Source organism: Panthera pardus, unplaced genomic scaffold, assembly GCF_024362965.1.
Source record: "Panthera pardus isolate Hobbes unplaced genomic scaffold, ASM2436296v1 HiC_scaffold_12, whole genome shotgun sequence".
Taxonomy (NCBI): domain Eukaryota; kingdom Metazoa; phylum Chordata; class Mammalia; order Carnivora; family Felidae; genus Panthera; species Panthera pardus.
The window spans coordinates 55,267,593-55,285,089 of NW_026526677.1; the positions used below are offsets into that span (position 1 = coordinate 55,267,593).

Here is a 17,497-nt window from a genome sequence, read left to right on the forward strand (position 1 = left end):
AGTAGAAAGAGGTGGGGACTTAGGTAAAAGCAAAGACCAGCTATTTGCAGAAGAGGTAGCATTACAGCTTTGTGGACCAGGGGGATAATGATACAACACAGAGGGAAGACAGCCAGTGCCCGGTCCACATTCTGTGGACTAACAGAGCATCACAGGCATATAGCCCTGGTCTATTAAGTCACGAGTACATGCTCCTGCGAGGGTTGGCTGGCCCTGAGGCAGAAAGGCTCCGTTTCTCAAAACAGGCTACTAGGAGAGTTGGTGAACATCCTGAGACCCCAAGCTACTTTCACTGATACGGCTAACAAGAAAAAGCACACGCTTCAAGTTGCGACTGAGACATCCCAGGTTAATTGTGTTCTTTTTCCTCTGGTAAGGGAAGGAGAAAGATGAAGTGGGTTTAAGACCAGAACAGAAAATTGTCGTGGAGTAAAAAAGGCTGCTGCCAGGCAATAAAGTGAAAACTAAAAGGAGGCATCCAAAAATCTCAGAGCGAAGACCGTGTCTCACAGCTCTACCAGCCTTGGACGATGACTTCAACCCTTCGACGTTCTTCTTAAAATAGCTGTGTGAGCAAGAGTCGGGATCGGTGCTTCCTCTCGCAGAACCACCCTGTGCCCCAGGTCCTCTAAGCCCCCACCCACTAAGCAAGCAGGCAGGTAAACCTGCGACTCCTCGGCCAGGTGCCCAGCTCATTCCGTGGACTCGGGCGCCCCCGCGCGGCCGCGGCTCGCGGCGCTGCCTCTGGCGCACTCTGTCCCCGCGGCCGCTCCCGCGAGGCCGGCGCGCTCGCGCAGCCTCAGCCTCCCCCAGGCCTCGTCAGCGCGCGGCGGATCCGGTGTTTGCGCGGTCGTGCGCCGCTAACAAGCCCCACGGGAGTGCGGCGGCGGAGAGGCCCGCTCGTGGCAACCGGGCTAGCTCGGCCGTGCGGCCGGCCCCGCCGCCCGCTGCCAGCGCAGGGGCGACCCTCGCCGCTTCCCGCCTCTCGTGTCCCCGGGGGCCCCGCGCGCTTCCAGCCGCCCCCCTCCCCGCGCCGCCCACGGCCTGGCTGCCCCGAGGCTCCAGCCCACCCCTGGCTCCAGCCCACCCCTGGCTCCAGCCCACCCCTGGCTCCAGCCCACCCCTGGCTCCCCACCTGTGGCGCACCCTCCCGCCCCACCCCGCGGGAATCCTTGGTGACCCGAGGGCTCACCACCCAGACTGCACTATGAGGGCTCTACCGATCCTCCTAAAATCCAGAAGGCCGGGTGGGGTGTTGGGAGCTACCTGCCAACCTCTCTGAGTTCGGCTTGTCTGCTTGGGGATATAATGGGATCCACTCCGTCAATGTTCATGTGGATAATAATACACATTTGTTCCCTGTTTACCACTTGCCAGGAATTATGCTGGGTCCACAGTCACACCGTTTACCTCATTTAGGCCTCAAAACACTGATGGGACCTGTCATATGCGCATGTTATTCCCATTTTATAGATAGGAAAACTGAGGTCACACAACTTCACCGGAAGGCACACAGCCAGTGAGTGGCGCAAAGCCAATGAATGTTCTTTAGTGTTTTCGTGTTTTCTAGGCCTCACAACCCACACAGATGCTATTCAGAACCTGGGATTCCATGGAGAAACTGGATAATAACTAGGAGAAGCTCTGCATTTGTGGAGGCTGACAACCCATTTTTAGGGAGTTGGAGTCTCTCAGAGAAAACTGTTTACCTTGGTTTCAGTGTTTTCCAAACTTACTTGAATGAAGAATCTCTTTTTTAAAGAACAGTCTTGGGGCACCTGGGTCTGACTCTTGATTTCAGGTCAGGTTATGATCTCAGGGTTCATGAGATCCAGCCCAGCATCCGGTCCTAAGATGACAGCACAGAGCCTTCTTAGGATTTAGGATTTTCTCCCTTTCTCCCTCTGTCTCTCTCTGTCTCTGTCTCTCTGTCTCTCTGTCTCTCCCTTCCCCACTTGCACGCACATTCTAAATAAATAAACATTTAAAAAATAATACAAATAATAAACACTCTTATGAGCCTCCTGTGGAAGTGTGTTCTGTGAAATACACTTTGGGACACACTGGCCTTCATAGTCTCAAATGAAAGAATAGCTGTGTAAGCCACTGTACCTGAAAAGTGCTATGGAGCCACGAGGAAATGTTTTATTCTTATTACTATTGTGGTCATTGTCACCTTCATTATCTTTCAGGGAATCCTGTCTGTGGCCTTGCTGAGCACTTCCTAAGTGCCCAGCACCGTTCTAACTGCTTTGCGTGTATTAACTAAATTATACCTTACAACTTCGCAGGTGTTAGCCCCACCTGGAAAAAAACATATAGGACCATGATCATTAAATGAATAATAGATGCAAAATTCTTAGAAGAAAGCATTACTACAAGCATTTGCTATTATCATTATTCCCACTTTACAGAGAAAACTGAGGCACAGAAGGATTAGGTAACCACACTGCTGGTCAGTGAATCGGAATCCAGGCAGCCTGGGGACAGGGCCTATGCTAGGAAATATTGTACATTCTGCCTCTGCCAGAGGTGGAGGGGAAACCCCAGATCTGGGCCTGTCAGCAAAGCCAGGATTCCCTGTGAGAATATCTCCTCTCTATGAAGGGCCACCACCCCCCAATCCTGCCCATCCCACCTGCCAGTCATAACCACCACCACAAGTGGGAGAGGAAAGGGGACAGGATCTGGGGTTATACAATCCTGGGTTGGATCTCAGCTCTGCCATTTCCTGGTTGGATGATCTTATACAAGTAACTTAACCATCAGTTTCCTCATCAGTAAAAGGACAGCATCATCTACCTCACAGGTGTGTGTGAGGAAGGACTGAGATGACAGAAATAAAGCAATTAACACAGGACCTGACCCATCTGAAGCCCTCAGTAAATGTTGGCTCAGCACCCGCCCAGCACTCCCACCTCTTCTGGGTCCCTGGCTTGTCCCCACTTCTGCCTGTCACAGTCCCTGGTCTTGAAATTATGGTTCTATGTGTCTGTCTTCCCTACAAGATTGAGCCCTAATGGTTGGTCTTATTCACTGCTGCACCCCCAGGGCCCAGCACATCAAGCTCAGCACACACCAGAAACCCAGTCAGTGTTTGCTGAGTGAACAGGTGCATTATGACAAGAAAGCTATTAGTAATTATTGAGAACCCATTGTGCACTAGGCAGAGTTCCAAATATTTAACATGGATTCTAACTCAACCTAATATACAACAACCATGTTAGGTAAGTACTACTGTTTTCTCATTTGAGAAAATTGAGGCACAGAAATGTGCCTGGTAAATAGTGGAGACAGGATTTGAACCCAGGCAGTCTGGCTTTTGATCCTGCAAGCTTAGCCACAATAACCAAGTGAACAGATGGATGCCTACCTGCCTTCACAGGGTTGCTGAGAAGGCCAGAATATACTAAAAGCCCTATCTATGCACAAAAGTTTGTTACTAAACCCCAGAAAAGGAAGGCCTGTTTCGCCCAGGCCTCAGTTTCCCTATCTATGAAGTAAGGGTTGGACTTAATAATGTCAGGAGTCTTACACTCATGGTGGAAGGGAGGAGAAAGGAAAAGGGAGCTTGAGCCAAGAGAAACATAAGAACAGCACAGTAACTAGATGGGCCCAGCCTGGAGCAGAGGCCAGGCCAGGGGCCAACAAAGCAGGGAGGGGCCCCATCACTGCCTCTGTGAACAACCAGGTCAGAGTGGGCTGTAATTCACCTAGGAGTGGGGGTCAAGGTCAAGATCCCAGCCAGAATCATGTGATACAATAATTAAGGGCAATAATGATCATTCACAAGGAGCTAGCACTTTACAGTTTCTGTTACCTCACCTGACTCTCACATCACCCCATGACTATTACTCCTAAGAACTAAGGCCTAGAGAGGTCTGGGACTTGCCCAGGGTCACACAGCGGGTCAACATCTAGACCCCACATGACAGAGCTATTGATTGACCAATTAATTCAAAACTGCAGCAAGCCATGCTCTAGAAATTGCTCTGGCCCTTTAAGGAGGGAGTGAGCAGGACCCAGGTGGCATGCCTAGGCCACAGTCAAGTGAGAGAGTAGCCATTTCCACTCATTAAAAGTTTAGCCAGGCGAGCAAAGTGGGCACTTGGGGACGGTGGATCTCCTTGGGGCTCTGGCCATATCTGGACCCAGCGTCAGGCCCAGGCTGCTGTAATTGGGCCCCAGGTGTCCTGCTGAGCCTGCGTCCCGCCAGAGAGCCTCTGAGGCCACTAAGGCCCAGCTCATTATGGCCTAATTGGTGGCAAATCATTCAGCCAGCCCCAGGGACAGAGAGTGATGAGCTCACAGTGAGAAAAGTTTGAACAGCCACAACTTTCTCCACAGTGGCCCAAACTTTCCCAGTCCTGGGGGACGCCAAGGTCCCTGCTGGTGCCCAGGCTTCTCCAGGCTGCCCAGGCCCAGCTGCACCACTGATACACTGCTGTCACCACTGGGACTGGCCGTCTGAGGTTCCTCCCAGAGCCTCCAGGGTGCAAGGGGGGCTCTAGCTCTACCCTCCACTTTTCCACCCCATCCCGGGACACCTAGGGGGGCAGCAGCCCCCTCCACATCCGGGAACAGGGCCTGGGCACTCCCGGGCCAACCACTACCTCCCTCAAGGGGAGAAGATGTCTGATTGTCAACATGACGTTGGGCCGGGGTCAGTTCACAGAGGCCGCTCCCTGCCTTAGCCCATTTCCTCTCACACCAGCCACAGGAGGGAGGGACCGGGGAGGGTGATGTAAAGATGACGATGGCCATAAACAAAAGGTTGTTACTTCAGAGCTAAATGTCTTCTATGCGTCAGCCTGTTTACTCTTCAGAGAAGCCCCGTGAGGTGCCAGTCCTATCCCTATTTCACAGATAAGGAAACTGAGGCACAGAGATTTTGAGTTCACCCACCTCCTGCAGGCTTTCCCTGTAGAGAATACTCGATTTGTCATTAAGATAGAAGAAAAAAACAAAACACTCGCTTTGAAGCAAAATTAATCTAGGTTCAAATCTCTGCCACTCAACCAGCTGTGTAAACTGCTCCAATTCATTTAACATCTCTGAGTTTTTGCTTCTTCATCCGTAAAATGGAGATGTTATCATATCTATTTCATGAGAGTGGGAAGCTAAAGACCATGTTTATAAAAGGCCTATCAGGGGTGCCTGGGTGGCTCAGTCAGTTAAGCGTCCAACTCTTGATTTCAGCTCAGGTCATGATCTTGTGTTTTGTGAGATCGAGCCTGGCATCAGGCTCTGCAATGTCAGCGCAGAGCCTGCTTGGGATTCATTCTCTCTCCCTCTCTCTCTGTCCCTACGCTACTCACATGCACTCTCTCTCTCTCTCAGAATAAATAAACTTAAAAATAATAAAATCAAATGCCGAACGTAGCCCTGACAGAGTAAATGTTCATTCGATGACTGGTGACACTATTTTGTAGCATGGTGGAATAAAAAAAGCACAGGGGTTAGAGCCAGCAATTCAAAAAATATGATTGTTCCAGGCTCTGTACCAGCCCTGGAGCTTCCGGTGTCAGTTAGATGCTCTCCCTGCCCTCCCCACACAGGATGAGACAGGAAATAAGTGCAGTGGCAGGACAGGTCAGCGGTCAGTCTGAGAGGTCACTTAATGTCTCCAAGCTTAGCTTTATCATTTGGTAAGTGGTGGGCAGTGCCTGCCCCACAATAACTTGGGTTATTGTGAGGCCTGAGGGCCTCAATGTAATTAAGCATGGCCTACAAATTCTAGAACAGTATAGAAATAGCCCCGCTGTCTGAGGTTCGGGACCTGGAGTCATTGCCCAAAGTCACCCAGCTGGTGGAGGCCAAACCTAGAAAGAATCCCAGGGCTTTTCCTCCCAGGGAACACTCAGCACCCTGCAGGAACGGCAGCCTTCCTCAGCCTTTGGTCCCCGTCACACCCTGCACACACCAGGGTAGATACCCTGGCCAATGGGTGGGATGTGTGAGGCAGACCCTGCCTCTTTCCAGGGTGCTCACAACCGTGGGTCAGTAAGACAAGCAAGAGGTACTCAAAATACATGAGAAGGGGAGGCATCCTGAGAGGATAGGGTAACAGACACCTTTTCCTGCCTCTCCTTGATCAGGTGTAAACTGTGAGCCCCAAGACCCTCTCTCTTCTGCTTCCTTTGCCTCCAGAGAAACCCACGGCCCATGCAGAAATGGAGAGCTTGCTGTGGACATGTCCTACAGCCCCAAGACAGAATTCTTAGGTGCTCTCTGCCCCTCAGGAAAGGTCTGAGCTCAGCAGTCCCAGCTCAGTGTGATGGACGATCACGATGGAGACAGCACCAGGGCCAGATAGCTCTGACCGCCATTCCCTGGCAGGCTTTGACCCCTGGTGGCAGCAGAAGGGAGCTTGGCCTGGGTCCTTCTTCAAGCCCCTGAATCATTGGTGGCCACTGACTTTCCCTGTCAGAAAGAACCAAACCTGCAGAAGGAGGCAGAGACTCTGGGGGAGGGAGGAGACTGAGGATTTGGATGGGGAAGTTCTGAAGAAATGACCCACGTTGGCCCAAGCTCCCCTGGGGAAGATCTGGAGAGAGCTCAGAGGACACACACACACACACACACACACACACACACACACACACACACTAAATGTGGGAACCATCAGCAGTGGGATTTAGAGTCAGACAGCCCAAGTTCAAGTCCCATCTCTGCCGCTTACTGGCTGTATGGCCTTGGACAAGTGTGTGGCCTTTACCTGTTTTCTCCTCCATAAAATGGGGATAATACTAGGGCCAACCACATAGAGTTGTCATAAGGATTAGAGACATCATCTTAGCTAATTTATATAGAGTTCGTATTGTGTGTTACTAACTGTGCTAAATAAGGTACAGACATAAACTCATTTGATGCTTGTAACAGCCCTGTGAAGTTTTGCTTGTTCACAACTATACTACACATAGCCTACTCGGTGCTCCATAAATATGTGTCGAATGAATGAATGAATGGAAATAAGGTTGGTGTTATTGTTAGTCAGAAAAGCACACTGAGGCTCAAAGACAGAAAGCAACTTGCCAGGACCACACAGAACCAGGTCTCCTGCCCCGGGGCCTGACACCAGCATGTTCTGATTGACTCAAACTCACAGTCTAGGGGGTAGGGTGGGAGGCTGGGAGAGTGGTAGGCCACACCAGGAATGTCCAAAGATGAGGCATCTCTATCTCCACCAGGCCTAGAGGACACCAGCCCCAGGGCACAATCCCTGGCAGCCTCTGCCAGACATGGTGCTTGGGTGCCACTCTGTGGCTCCTCTTGGAAGTGCAGGCTGCACTTGGCCTGGACTGGAGGCCTCTGCATGAGGAAAGTCAGCCCTGCACCAGGGAGCCACCAGTCCACAGCCCAGACATGGATAGAGAGGGTCAGGCTTCTCTAAAAGCTTTGCTCAGAGACTGAAGGGCCCCCAGAGCCAAATAACTTGTTTATGGGCAGTGAAGGCAGAGATGGGGGCAGGGGGTGTTCATGAGTCCAACAGGGAACTTCGGCCTCCTGGCTTTCTGAAATGCCAACCCCAGAAGGCCCTTCTCACACAACACAAACACACACAAGAGCCATATCAGGCCACTTGCCAGATTTCCCACTGCCCACAGCCTGAGGTCTTTGGGTCCACAATCTGCTTTTCTAGGACTAGGGTGTTCAACCCAAAAGACCCTCATAGTAGAGAGTTCTCCTTCCTTCCTAATGTACATGATACCCAGAAGGACAGCCCCTGGCCAGGGGGGAACCCGTGAGGGGGCTTCCTTTCCCAGTGGGGCAGCTCCAAAATTTCCCGTGCAGGGAGGAAAGAGATCCATCCTAACAGTCTTATGCGACCCTGCCTGTCTAGGCTAGAGGGAGGATCCTGAGGAAGGTCTTTCAGCAGGGGGTGTGGGCAGAACTAGGTTGTCCCCTGGCCTCATGGGGCCCCCTCATCAGTGCCAGGGCCTACTGGCCTGCTCTTTATGAAAGGCATCCTCAGCCCCCTCCCGAGAGCAGGAGATAAGGTTGGAGAGGCCAGGGGGTCTGCTGAAGGGACAGAGACCCATTTTCAGGACTGGACACAGCAAGACTGGTGGGATGTCAGGCTGAGGGAGGAGAGAGTACAAAGCAGGAAGGCCTGCCTAGTCCTTGTCCCATGCCTGCCTCCCATGGAGAGAAGAATCACCCAACATTCCCAGTACCGAGAGGCCCTCTGAAACCCCAGCAGCAGGATGGGCCCGGGAGACACTAGGAGGCAGGGGCAGCTCCAGGGCCTGTTCTGGTGCACAGTGGCTGCAAGACTGCTGGCTGCCAGCCTCAGTTCCCTCACCTGCAAAGTGGACTGGTGCCTCCACCTCCCAGGTGTGCTGTGGAAATCAAATCAACTGAGAAACATGAAAGAGGGTAGATCTTACGTTCAGTATTTTATCACTAATAATAAATAGGCAGGAGGAAACTTCTGGAAGTGATGGTATGTTTATGGCATAGATTGTGGCAGGGGTTTCATGGGTATTTATTATCTCCAAATTCATCAAGCTGTATACAATAAATATGTACAGCATTTTGTATGTCAAAGACCATAAAGTGGTATTTTTAAAAAGAACAAAAAACAGAGGGGAGCCTGGGTGGTTCAGTTGGTTGAGGTCAGACTTCAGCTCAGGTCATGATCTCACAGTCTGTGAGTTCAAGTCCCATGTCAGGCTCTGTGCTTACAGCTCAGAGTCTGGAGCCTGCTTTGGATTCTGTGTGTGTGTGTGTGTGTGTGTGTGTGTGTGTGTGTGTGTGTGTGTGTGTGTGTCTGCCCCTCCCTTACTTGTGTGCTCCCTCTCTCTTTCTCTCTCAAAAAAAAAAAAAAAAAACATTAAAAAGATGAGCTTCCTAAACTATAATCACATGAAGTTTGTTAGAATCATCAGAAGTGGGATCTAGGAAGGGAAGGCTGTAAGAGACCACCCCGTCCTTCTTTTATGGAAGGGGAAACAGAGGCCCAAGGGTACCCTGCCAGAGTCTGAGTCAGATCTCAAGGCACTGGACTTGCTTCTCCACGCTGCCTGCCATCTGGTGCCAGTGGCCGGGGCGGTGGTGGGTAGAGAGGCACAGGTTAGAAGTTCAGAGCAGATGATGACCTGAGATGGATTTCAGGGACTTCAGTGAGATTCCTATGCCCAAAAAGCCTCCCCATCTACTCCATCCTCAGAGATCCAAGCCATCATCAGGCTTTTACTCACCAGTGTGTGCTTTGGATCTCATCAGAGAGCAGATTTTGAAATAGGGAATCCTTACCACCTTGACAGGAAGAAAAGTCTAGAGAGGAGAGTTTAGCACAGAGGGGGATCATGGGGCCATAAAAGAGTGAAGAGAGGGGAGACAGTGGACAAATGGGCTGCCCTGGAGTCCTGCGGAGGAGTGGGAAGCTGTCAGGGAGGTCCCAGGGCAGCTGGGCTGTCCACAGTGCCTTCCACAGTGGAATGCTAACGGAGTCCTGAACCCAAAGATTCCTCACCCTGTAGCAACTCAGAGCAGCTGGGGCAAGACCAGTCAGCAGGGGCTTCCTGCAGCAGGTGGCACCTGAGGTCCGAGAGCAAGCACAGGCAGAGCCGGATGCAGAGGGCAGGAAGGACTGGTGGGCAGGGGGGTGGTGGGCAAAGTGCAAGCCCAGTGTGGCCTTGCTGGAGGGCAGCAGCCCCTGCAGGAGGAACAGAAGATGAGAGCTTCGAATGCCAGCCTTTCCTTTGTTGGCACTGGGGAGCCTCTGCAGGGTTTTACTAAGGGTGACGGGGTCAGGTCTGCTTTCCTGAGGATCCTTCTAGCAGCAGAGGTGGAGACAGACTAGCCCCCACTCAAGGCCTGGAGGTCAGCTGGGAACTGGCTTCAAGAGCCAGAGCAGAGAGGAGACAGGTGGTGGGGTGGGCTGGACTTGGGGGCAGACCAGACAGGGGATGTGAGGGAGAGAACAAGCAGGGTGACGTCCCAGAATTTGGCTGGGGCAGTGGCTGGACCCCCCGAGAAAGGGGATTGAGAGGCAAACCACAAGGGTGGGAAGGGGCGCAGTCAGCTGTGGGAAGGTTGCACGGAATGTGTGTGCACCCTCCTCATGTCTCAGCTCCCCTGTCACCCCTGATGTGGAGTCCTGGTGACAGTCCAGAGGGCCTCAGAGGCATCCCCAGTGCCCTGAGGACCATACTCCTGTCTGTGCTTTACAGCCACAACATCTCACCTTGTCACTAAAAGTTGGCCAGCAGGAACGTACACCAGTCTGACAGAGGCAGCCCATCTCTGCCCCAGAAAGCCCCAGAATGAGGGGAGGCATGGCTGGGAGCTCTCGGTATAATAAGGAAACTTGATTAATATCTCCTCAGCCTGTTTTGCTCACTTAGCTCCCCTCAACTGATCTCTTTGTTCTAAGACAAAGCTAGAAGTATATGTCCTCCAGGAAGCCTTCCTGGCTTAGCCCTGCCTCATACACAGGGTTGAGTTTCCACTCCTCTGAGCTGAACTCTTGGAGCCCAGACTAGATGGGCTTCCTGAGAGCAGCCCCTTGCCCCCCCCCCCATCATGGGTGTCACACATCCATACCCTCCCCTACCACACCCCTGTGCACCCACCGCCTGCCTAGGCCAAAGCCACCCTCACTGTCCCTCTTTCATTCTTTTGAGCCACAGGTATGGAGGCTATAGTGGGTTTAGTGGTGGCCCCCAAAAAGATGTCTAAGGCCCTCAAAGTTATGAATGTGACTTTATTTGGAAAAAGGGTCTTTGCAAATGTAAGTAAATAAAGGATCTTCACATGAGATCATCCCGGATTACCCAGGTTGGCTCTAAATCCAACGACAAATGTCCTTATAAGAGACAGAAGAGAAGGCCTTGTGAAGAAGGCAGAGATTGGAGTTTTGCAGCGTAAGCCCCCAGAAGCTGGAAGAGGTGAGGGAGGGTTCTCCCCCAGAGGCTTCAGAGAGAGCCCAGCCCTGCCCATACCTTGATCTCAGACTTCTCGCCTGAAGAACTATGGGAGAATAAATTTCTATTGTTGTAAGTCACCCAGTTTGTGGCCGTTGGTATGGCAGCCCCAGGAAACTAATACAGACTTAAAGCAGCCAGCAAGCAGTTCTCAGAACTCTAAGCCCGCACAGTGTGAGCTGACCCAGTTCTGTGTCCAGCAAGAGCCGCCATTGCCCCAGGGCTTCTGCCTCCTGGCCCAGGTCCCACCCCAAGGGAGGGTCATGGATGAACTGGACAGAGCCTGGTGAAAAGGGCACTCACTGGGGACCATGTTGCCAGGACTACCCTGTGTGGGGGGCAGGGAGTAGTGGACAGAAGAGCCTCAATAAGCAGGGGAGTGCACATGAGAAAGCCCCTCCTCCAGGCAAACCTCACACTTGGTCCTGAGGCACAAGCAGCGTTTGAGATCCTCCAGCCCTGACAGCCTGCCGGCCACCTCTGACCACCCTGCTGCCACCTCAACGCAGCAGGGCTGGAGCAGGTCCAAGCCAGATGCCTTTGGGTGGAGAGGGGACACTCTGGGGCTCCAAACCACAATGATCTTCACTGATTCCCACCTTTACCCACCCCCCCCCCCCGCCCCCGAGGCTTTGGGTTCAACCACACCCACCATCTCCATTCCTGCCCTCCTGTTACACCTCAGCTTAGCCATCTGAGGCCCTCCTTCTCTCTGCCTCTGGCTGTTTCTGGACCTTCCAGGCTGACGCATATGTCCCCTCCTCCACGAAGCCTTACCTGACCCCCATCTGCTCCTCCACCATGTCCAGAGCAGTGATGAGACAGGGCAAAGTGGAGAGAATCAGTTTGGGTCAGATGACCTATCCTAAGTAGATAATTAAGATAATTAATTAAGTAGATTAAGATTAAGTAAATTAAGATAATTAAGATAATTAATTAAGTAGATAAGCCTAAGTAGATTAATTACCACGGAAGAAATCAGAAAGGGCTACCAAATAGTTTTCAGCCGAAAAAGATTTGCCCCCACATTGTTTTATTGGTGATTTTCCTTCCAAACTCTTAAGAGATGAATAATTCCTGTGCTATAAAAACTATTCTAGAAAATAGAACTTAAAAAGGAAAGCGAGTCAATTCATTATGAAGCTGGCATAGCTGTGATACTAAAACCTCATAAAAATTGTTCTGAAAAAGAAACTTGTAGACCTATTCTAAATAAAATACTAGCAGAATGTCAGCAGAATTTAAAAATATAAACACTGTGTGAGATATCTACTTGTCAACAAGTCAAATTTTAAAAACATTGGCTTATTATAGTTGCTTCCAAAAAGAAGCATTTGAAAACGTTAAACACAACGTCCCATTTTGTTCATTATCAAAAACCAGAAGGGGCGCCTGGGTGGCGCAGTCGGTTGGGCATCCGACTTCAGCCAGGTCACGATCTCGCAGTCCGTGAGTTCGAGCCCCGCGTCAGGCTCTGGGCTGATGGCTCAGAGCCTGGAGCCTGTTTCCGATTCTGTGTCTCCCTCTCTCTCTGCCCCTCCCCCGTTCATGCTCTGTCTCTCTCTGTCCCAAAAATAAATAAATGTTGAAAAAAAAATTTTTTTTTAATAAAAAAAAAAACTAGAAACAGAACAGTATCTTATTAACATAAAAAATAGTATTTTTCTCAAATGAGCAAGCAACTTTGTACTTAACATTAGAAACAGGGGTTCTAATAAAATTGGGGAAAAATAAATATACCTTTTCTTATCGTTATTCTTTAATATTGTTCTGGAAGTTCTTTTTTATGAAATACAATATAAAACAGAAACAAAAATCTAGTTTAAAAAAAGATGAAAAAGGATAATTCTCCTTTGAATATTCAATAAAATCAACTGAAAATAGTTCTCAGTTAATAAGGGAATTTTTAAAAGTACAATATGTAATATATATATAATATAGAAGATAAATGTACAAATGTACAAAATCAAGAAATTTCTATATAAAATTATTGCCAATTCAAAAAAATGATAGAAAATATTGTATTCTCAATGGTAGCAAATAGCAAAACACTTTACAATACACTTAAGAGCAATGAGGGGGACCTATTCATTATTCAAAAAATACTGAATATCTTTTATGTGTCAAATTCTATATTCAGTGTGTGGAACATAACTGTGAGTGAAGTAGATAGAGTGCCCGCTGCCGTGGACCTGTACAAATAAAACTAAGAAACTGTTGAGAGGTGTAAATCAAGACTTTTTCAGGATGCCATACTTTGATAGTAGATGGAAAGACTGAATGTTATCAATGTCATCCACAGATTAATTTATAGGATTAATGAAATCCCAATTTTTAAAAATCACAATGAGATTGTTTCTGAAAATTGGCTAAATGTTTCTAAAGTTTGGAAGAATAAAACTTGAGAATAACAAAAATTAATTTTAATCAAAGTACTTATAAAGGTAAGTTTCACTAAAAAGAAAAATAAGTGATGAAACTATAATGGCTAAAATAGTAGAGTACTCTCTTACAAGTCAATAGCATAAGACAATTCAATTAAAAACAGGCAGAGGAGGGGCACCTGGGTGGCTCAGTCAGTTGAAGGTCCGACTTTGGCTGAGGTCATGATCTCGCAGTCTGTGAGTTCGAGCCCCAAGTCGGGCTCTGTGCTGACAGCTCAGAGTCTGGATCCTGCTTCAGATTCTATGTCTCACTCTTTGAACATCCCCCACTTGTGCTCTGTCTCCCTCTCTCTCTCTCAAAAATAAATAAATGTTCAAAAAAATATTTTAATAAAAACAGGGAGGGGATTTGAATAGAGATTTCTCCAAATAAAAGCACATGAAAACATGTTCAACATCATTAGCCCTCAGAGAAACACAAATCAGAACACCATGGATGGCTAGAATTTTTAAAAAGATCATAATAACTGTTGACAATGACATGAAGAAATTATAACCCTCATACACTGCTGGTGGGAAAGTAAAATGGTGCAGCTGCTTTGGAAAACAATATGGTACTTCCTCAAAAGATTAAACAGAGAGTATATAGATACCCAGTAATTCTACTCCTAGAAATGAAAACATGTGTACATAAAAACTTGTACATCAGTGTTCACAGCAACATTGTTGAAAATAGCCAAAAAATGGAAACAGCCCAAATATCCAATAACTGATGAGTGGATCAATACAATGAGGTTTATCCACATGATGGAGTACTATTCAGCCACTAAAAGGAAATGGCATACTCATGGCTATAGCATATTGAAACTCGAAAACAGTATGCTAAGTGAAAGAAGCCAGCCATGAAAGACCACATGCTGTATGATTCCATTTATATGAAACATTCAGAATAGTCCAATCCAATGACATAGAAAGTGGTTGCCTCGGGCTGAGGGGATTGGGAGAAACGGGGAGTGACTATCAGTTGGTAAAGGGTGTCAATTTGATGTGATGAAAATGTTGATTGTGGTGATGGTTGTGCAGCTCTGTGAATTTACTAAAAAAAAAAAAACAAAAAAAAAACATTGAATTGTACATTTAAATGGCTAAACTGTATGGTCTGCAAATTATACCTCAATAAAGCTTTTATTTTTTAAAAAATGTATGGTATTGGCACAAGAACAATCAGAGCATCACTACCTGTAAAACAACCCTATGACATACAAGAACTTAATCTAGGATAAAGATAGTAACACAAAGCAATGGAGAAGCTGAAACAAGAACAATGTATTTAGTTCCTTGGGGAGGAATATACCAACTTAGATCGTCACTTTGTGACAAAAACAAATTTCTTGTGGATCAAAATTTAATATGAAAAAATCATGCCATATTTTAAAGGGGAACAAAATCTTTGAATGAGAAAAGACTTTCCAAGCTTAAAACCAACTCATAAGGAGAAATGCCCATAGATTTCATTTTATAAATTTAAAGTTTTTAGTCTTAATATCAGAAACAAAATAAAAATACGAGATTTGAAAATTTTGTTTCAGTGGATGAAAGAGGAATAATTAATTTTAATAATTAAATTGCTAAGGGAAATACTTAACACCTTATACACATGGGCAAAGCATAATGAACAGATATTTCAGAAACAAGAACCTGCAAATTACAATGAGATAGTATTTTTCAATCATCAAATTACTAAAATAAAAATTATTAAATCATATTAATTTAATACTAGCACCAGTGACTTAGACATGAGACTGATACAGCTTTCTCAGAAATCTACTTGGCATGCTCAAAAATGTTCAGATTGTTTGACCCAATAATCCTACATCCGAAATCTACCCTGAGAAATATATTTGAAATGCAAAAACTTATTGAAAGGTTCATATGTCATTAAATTATGACCCTTAGCTTCTCATTTTTTTCTCCAGGACTATTGACTCATGAAGACCAAAGCCTGGTGAAGGTGGGGCGGGCCCTAGTAGGGGTCAAGGTACGGAAACCAGACCATCCTGCTCCCAGACCATTCTGCTTCCCAAGGAAGATGTTGGCATGGAGCAACAGCAGCTCCAACGGGTCCTACACCAGCTTCCTCTGGGTGGGCTTCCCTGGGCTGCAGGAGCACTCGCGCCCTTCTGGTGCTGCCCTTCCTCAGCCTCTACCTGGTGATCATCTCTGCCAATGCCCTGGTCACTCACATGGTGGTGGCCCAGCAGAGCCTGCACCAGCCCATATACCTGCTCATTTCCCTTCTGGCTGTCAGCATCTGTGTTGCCGCCACTGTGATGCCCACCATGCTGTTCAGCTTCTCTACCCACTTCAACCGCATCTCCCTGCCTTGCTGTCTACTCCAGATGTTCTGCATCTACTTCTCCATTGTCTTTGACTGCAACATCCTCCTGGTCATGGCCCTGGACTGCTACATTGCCATATGCTACCCTCTGTGCTACCCTGAGATAGTGATGGGTCAGTTGCTGGCTGGCCTGGTGGGGGCGGCAGCTGCCAGGAACACTTGCATTGTTGCCCCCCCTCGTGGGGCTTGTCTCCCAGGTTCACTTCTGCTGCTCAGACCTGATCCACCACTTTGCCTGTGAGCACATGGCCCTCATGAAGCTCTCCAGTGGGGACATCTCCCCGAACAAGTCTGTGGGTCTCACTGTCCACATCTTCAACAGAGTCCTGGACATGCTGCTACTTGGAGCCTCCTACTCTCACATTATCCATGCTGCCTTCTGGATTTCATCAGGCAGAGCAAATTCCAAGGCCCTGAACACCTGTGGCTCCCACCTGCTGGTCATCTTCACTGTCTATTCTTCCACCATGTCCTCATCCATCATCTACCGTGTGGCTCCCACGGCCTCCCCGGCCATGCACAACTCACTCAGCGCCCTCTACCTGCTGCTCCCATGTCTGGTTAACCCTGTCATCTACGGGGCCGGGACCAAGGAAATCAGGCAGCACCTGGCAACTCTGTTCCAACTCTGTTCCAAAAGGCAGAGCTACTAGCCCCTCTAGTAGCTGGGCAGAGGGCCCAGCCCCTGCCCACACACAGAGAGCTTCCCACCTGACTCTTTGGGACTTATAGGTCCTACAAGTACTCTCACTATCAAGTGGGTATATGTGCAAATGAGTCATCCCTGCTGTATTTTGGCTTTGACTATCTGCATTCATCTTTGAAAGTATTTTATCCATTTTCTGAAAATAGCTACTCATCCAGAATTATACAGTAACCAACTCCAAAGGAAGCTTCTGTCTCTAGCTTCTAAATTTTCTCCCCTTCTTTCTGCATGTGATATTCATGCATTCTCACATTCATTCATCAAACATCTATTTTACATACATCATGCTAGCCCCATGATTGCAAAGAAAAAGAAACTGGTCTCCTCCCTGAAGGAGGCTCTAGTCTATAAAGCTTCCAAACTATAAAGACAGGTAATGTTCAATAATACCTTTATGCACAAAACTCTGTGGGAACATAGAGGAAGACAATTACTAAGACAGAACACTTCACAGAGAAGGTCAATTTGAGTTATGTTTGAAAGACAAGATAAGGTGTTTACTGAAGAGGAAGGAGATAGAAGAAAAAGAATTCCAGGCCATAACAGCATGGTAGGCAAAGGCACAGAGGCACGGGTACATGGCTGAGTGGGAAACTCCCAGCCAGGCCCAGTTTCCCTGGCACAGGGACAGGTGGGGGCCTGGCAGGGAAGGAGGCTGAATGCATAAGCAGAGGCCAAGTGATAGAAGGCCTCATCTGTTGTGATAAGGAGTTTGAGTGCTTACTCCATGCAGTATTTAGCCATTTAAAGAGTCCAAAGCAGCAAAATGGCAAGATCCTACCTGTGTTTTGGAACGATGGCTCTGCAGCCCTAGTAGAATGTGGATCAGAAAGACACAAGCCTGGAGGCTGGGATACTGGAGATGACGGTGGCCTGGACCTGACGGTGGCCTGGGCCTGACTGGTAACAGCAGAAATGAGGAGTGGAAGACAGAAACAAGAGATTCCAGAAGGTTGGGTTTGTGTATGAGGGTTAGAGAGGCAAGAGGAAACTAAAGGGAGAGTGGCCTCACCAAAGCCCAGAGAGGAGACTGTTCTAAGAAGGTTAATGGTCAGCAAATGGAAGTCCATCAGAGGAC

The 17,497-nt window shown here is 48.2% G+C and overlaps 1 protein-coding gene across 1 annotated transcript; it reads left to right on the forward strand.

The window, feature by feature from the left end:
- Positions 1 to 15,404: 15,404 nt before the first annotated feature.
- On the forward strand, positions 15,405 to 16,366 carry LOC109267034 (olfactory receptor 52K1-like). Its single transcript, XM_053900626.1, is given in 3 exon segments — positions 15,405 to 15,482; positions 15,484 to 15,885; positions 15,887 to 16,366. Coding segments are annotated over 3 exon segments (960 nt in total).
- The last annotated feature ends 1,131 nt before the right edge of the window (positions 16,367 to 17,497 follow it).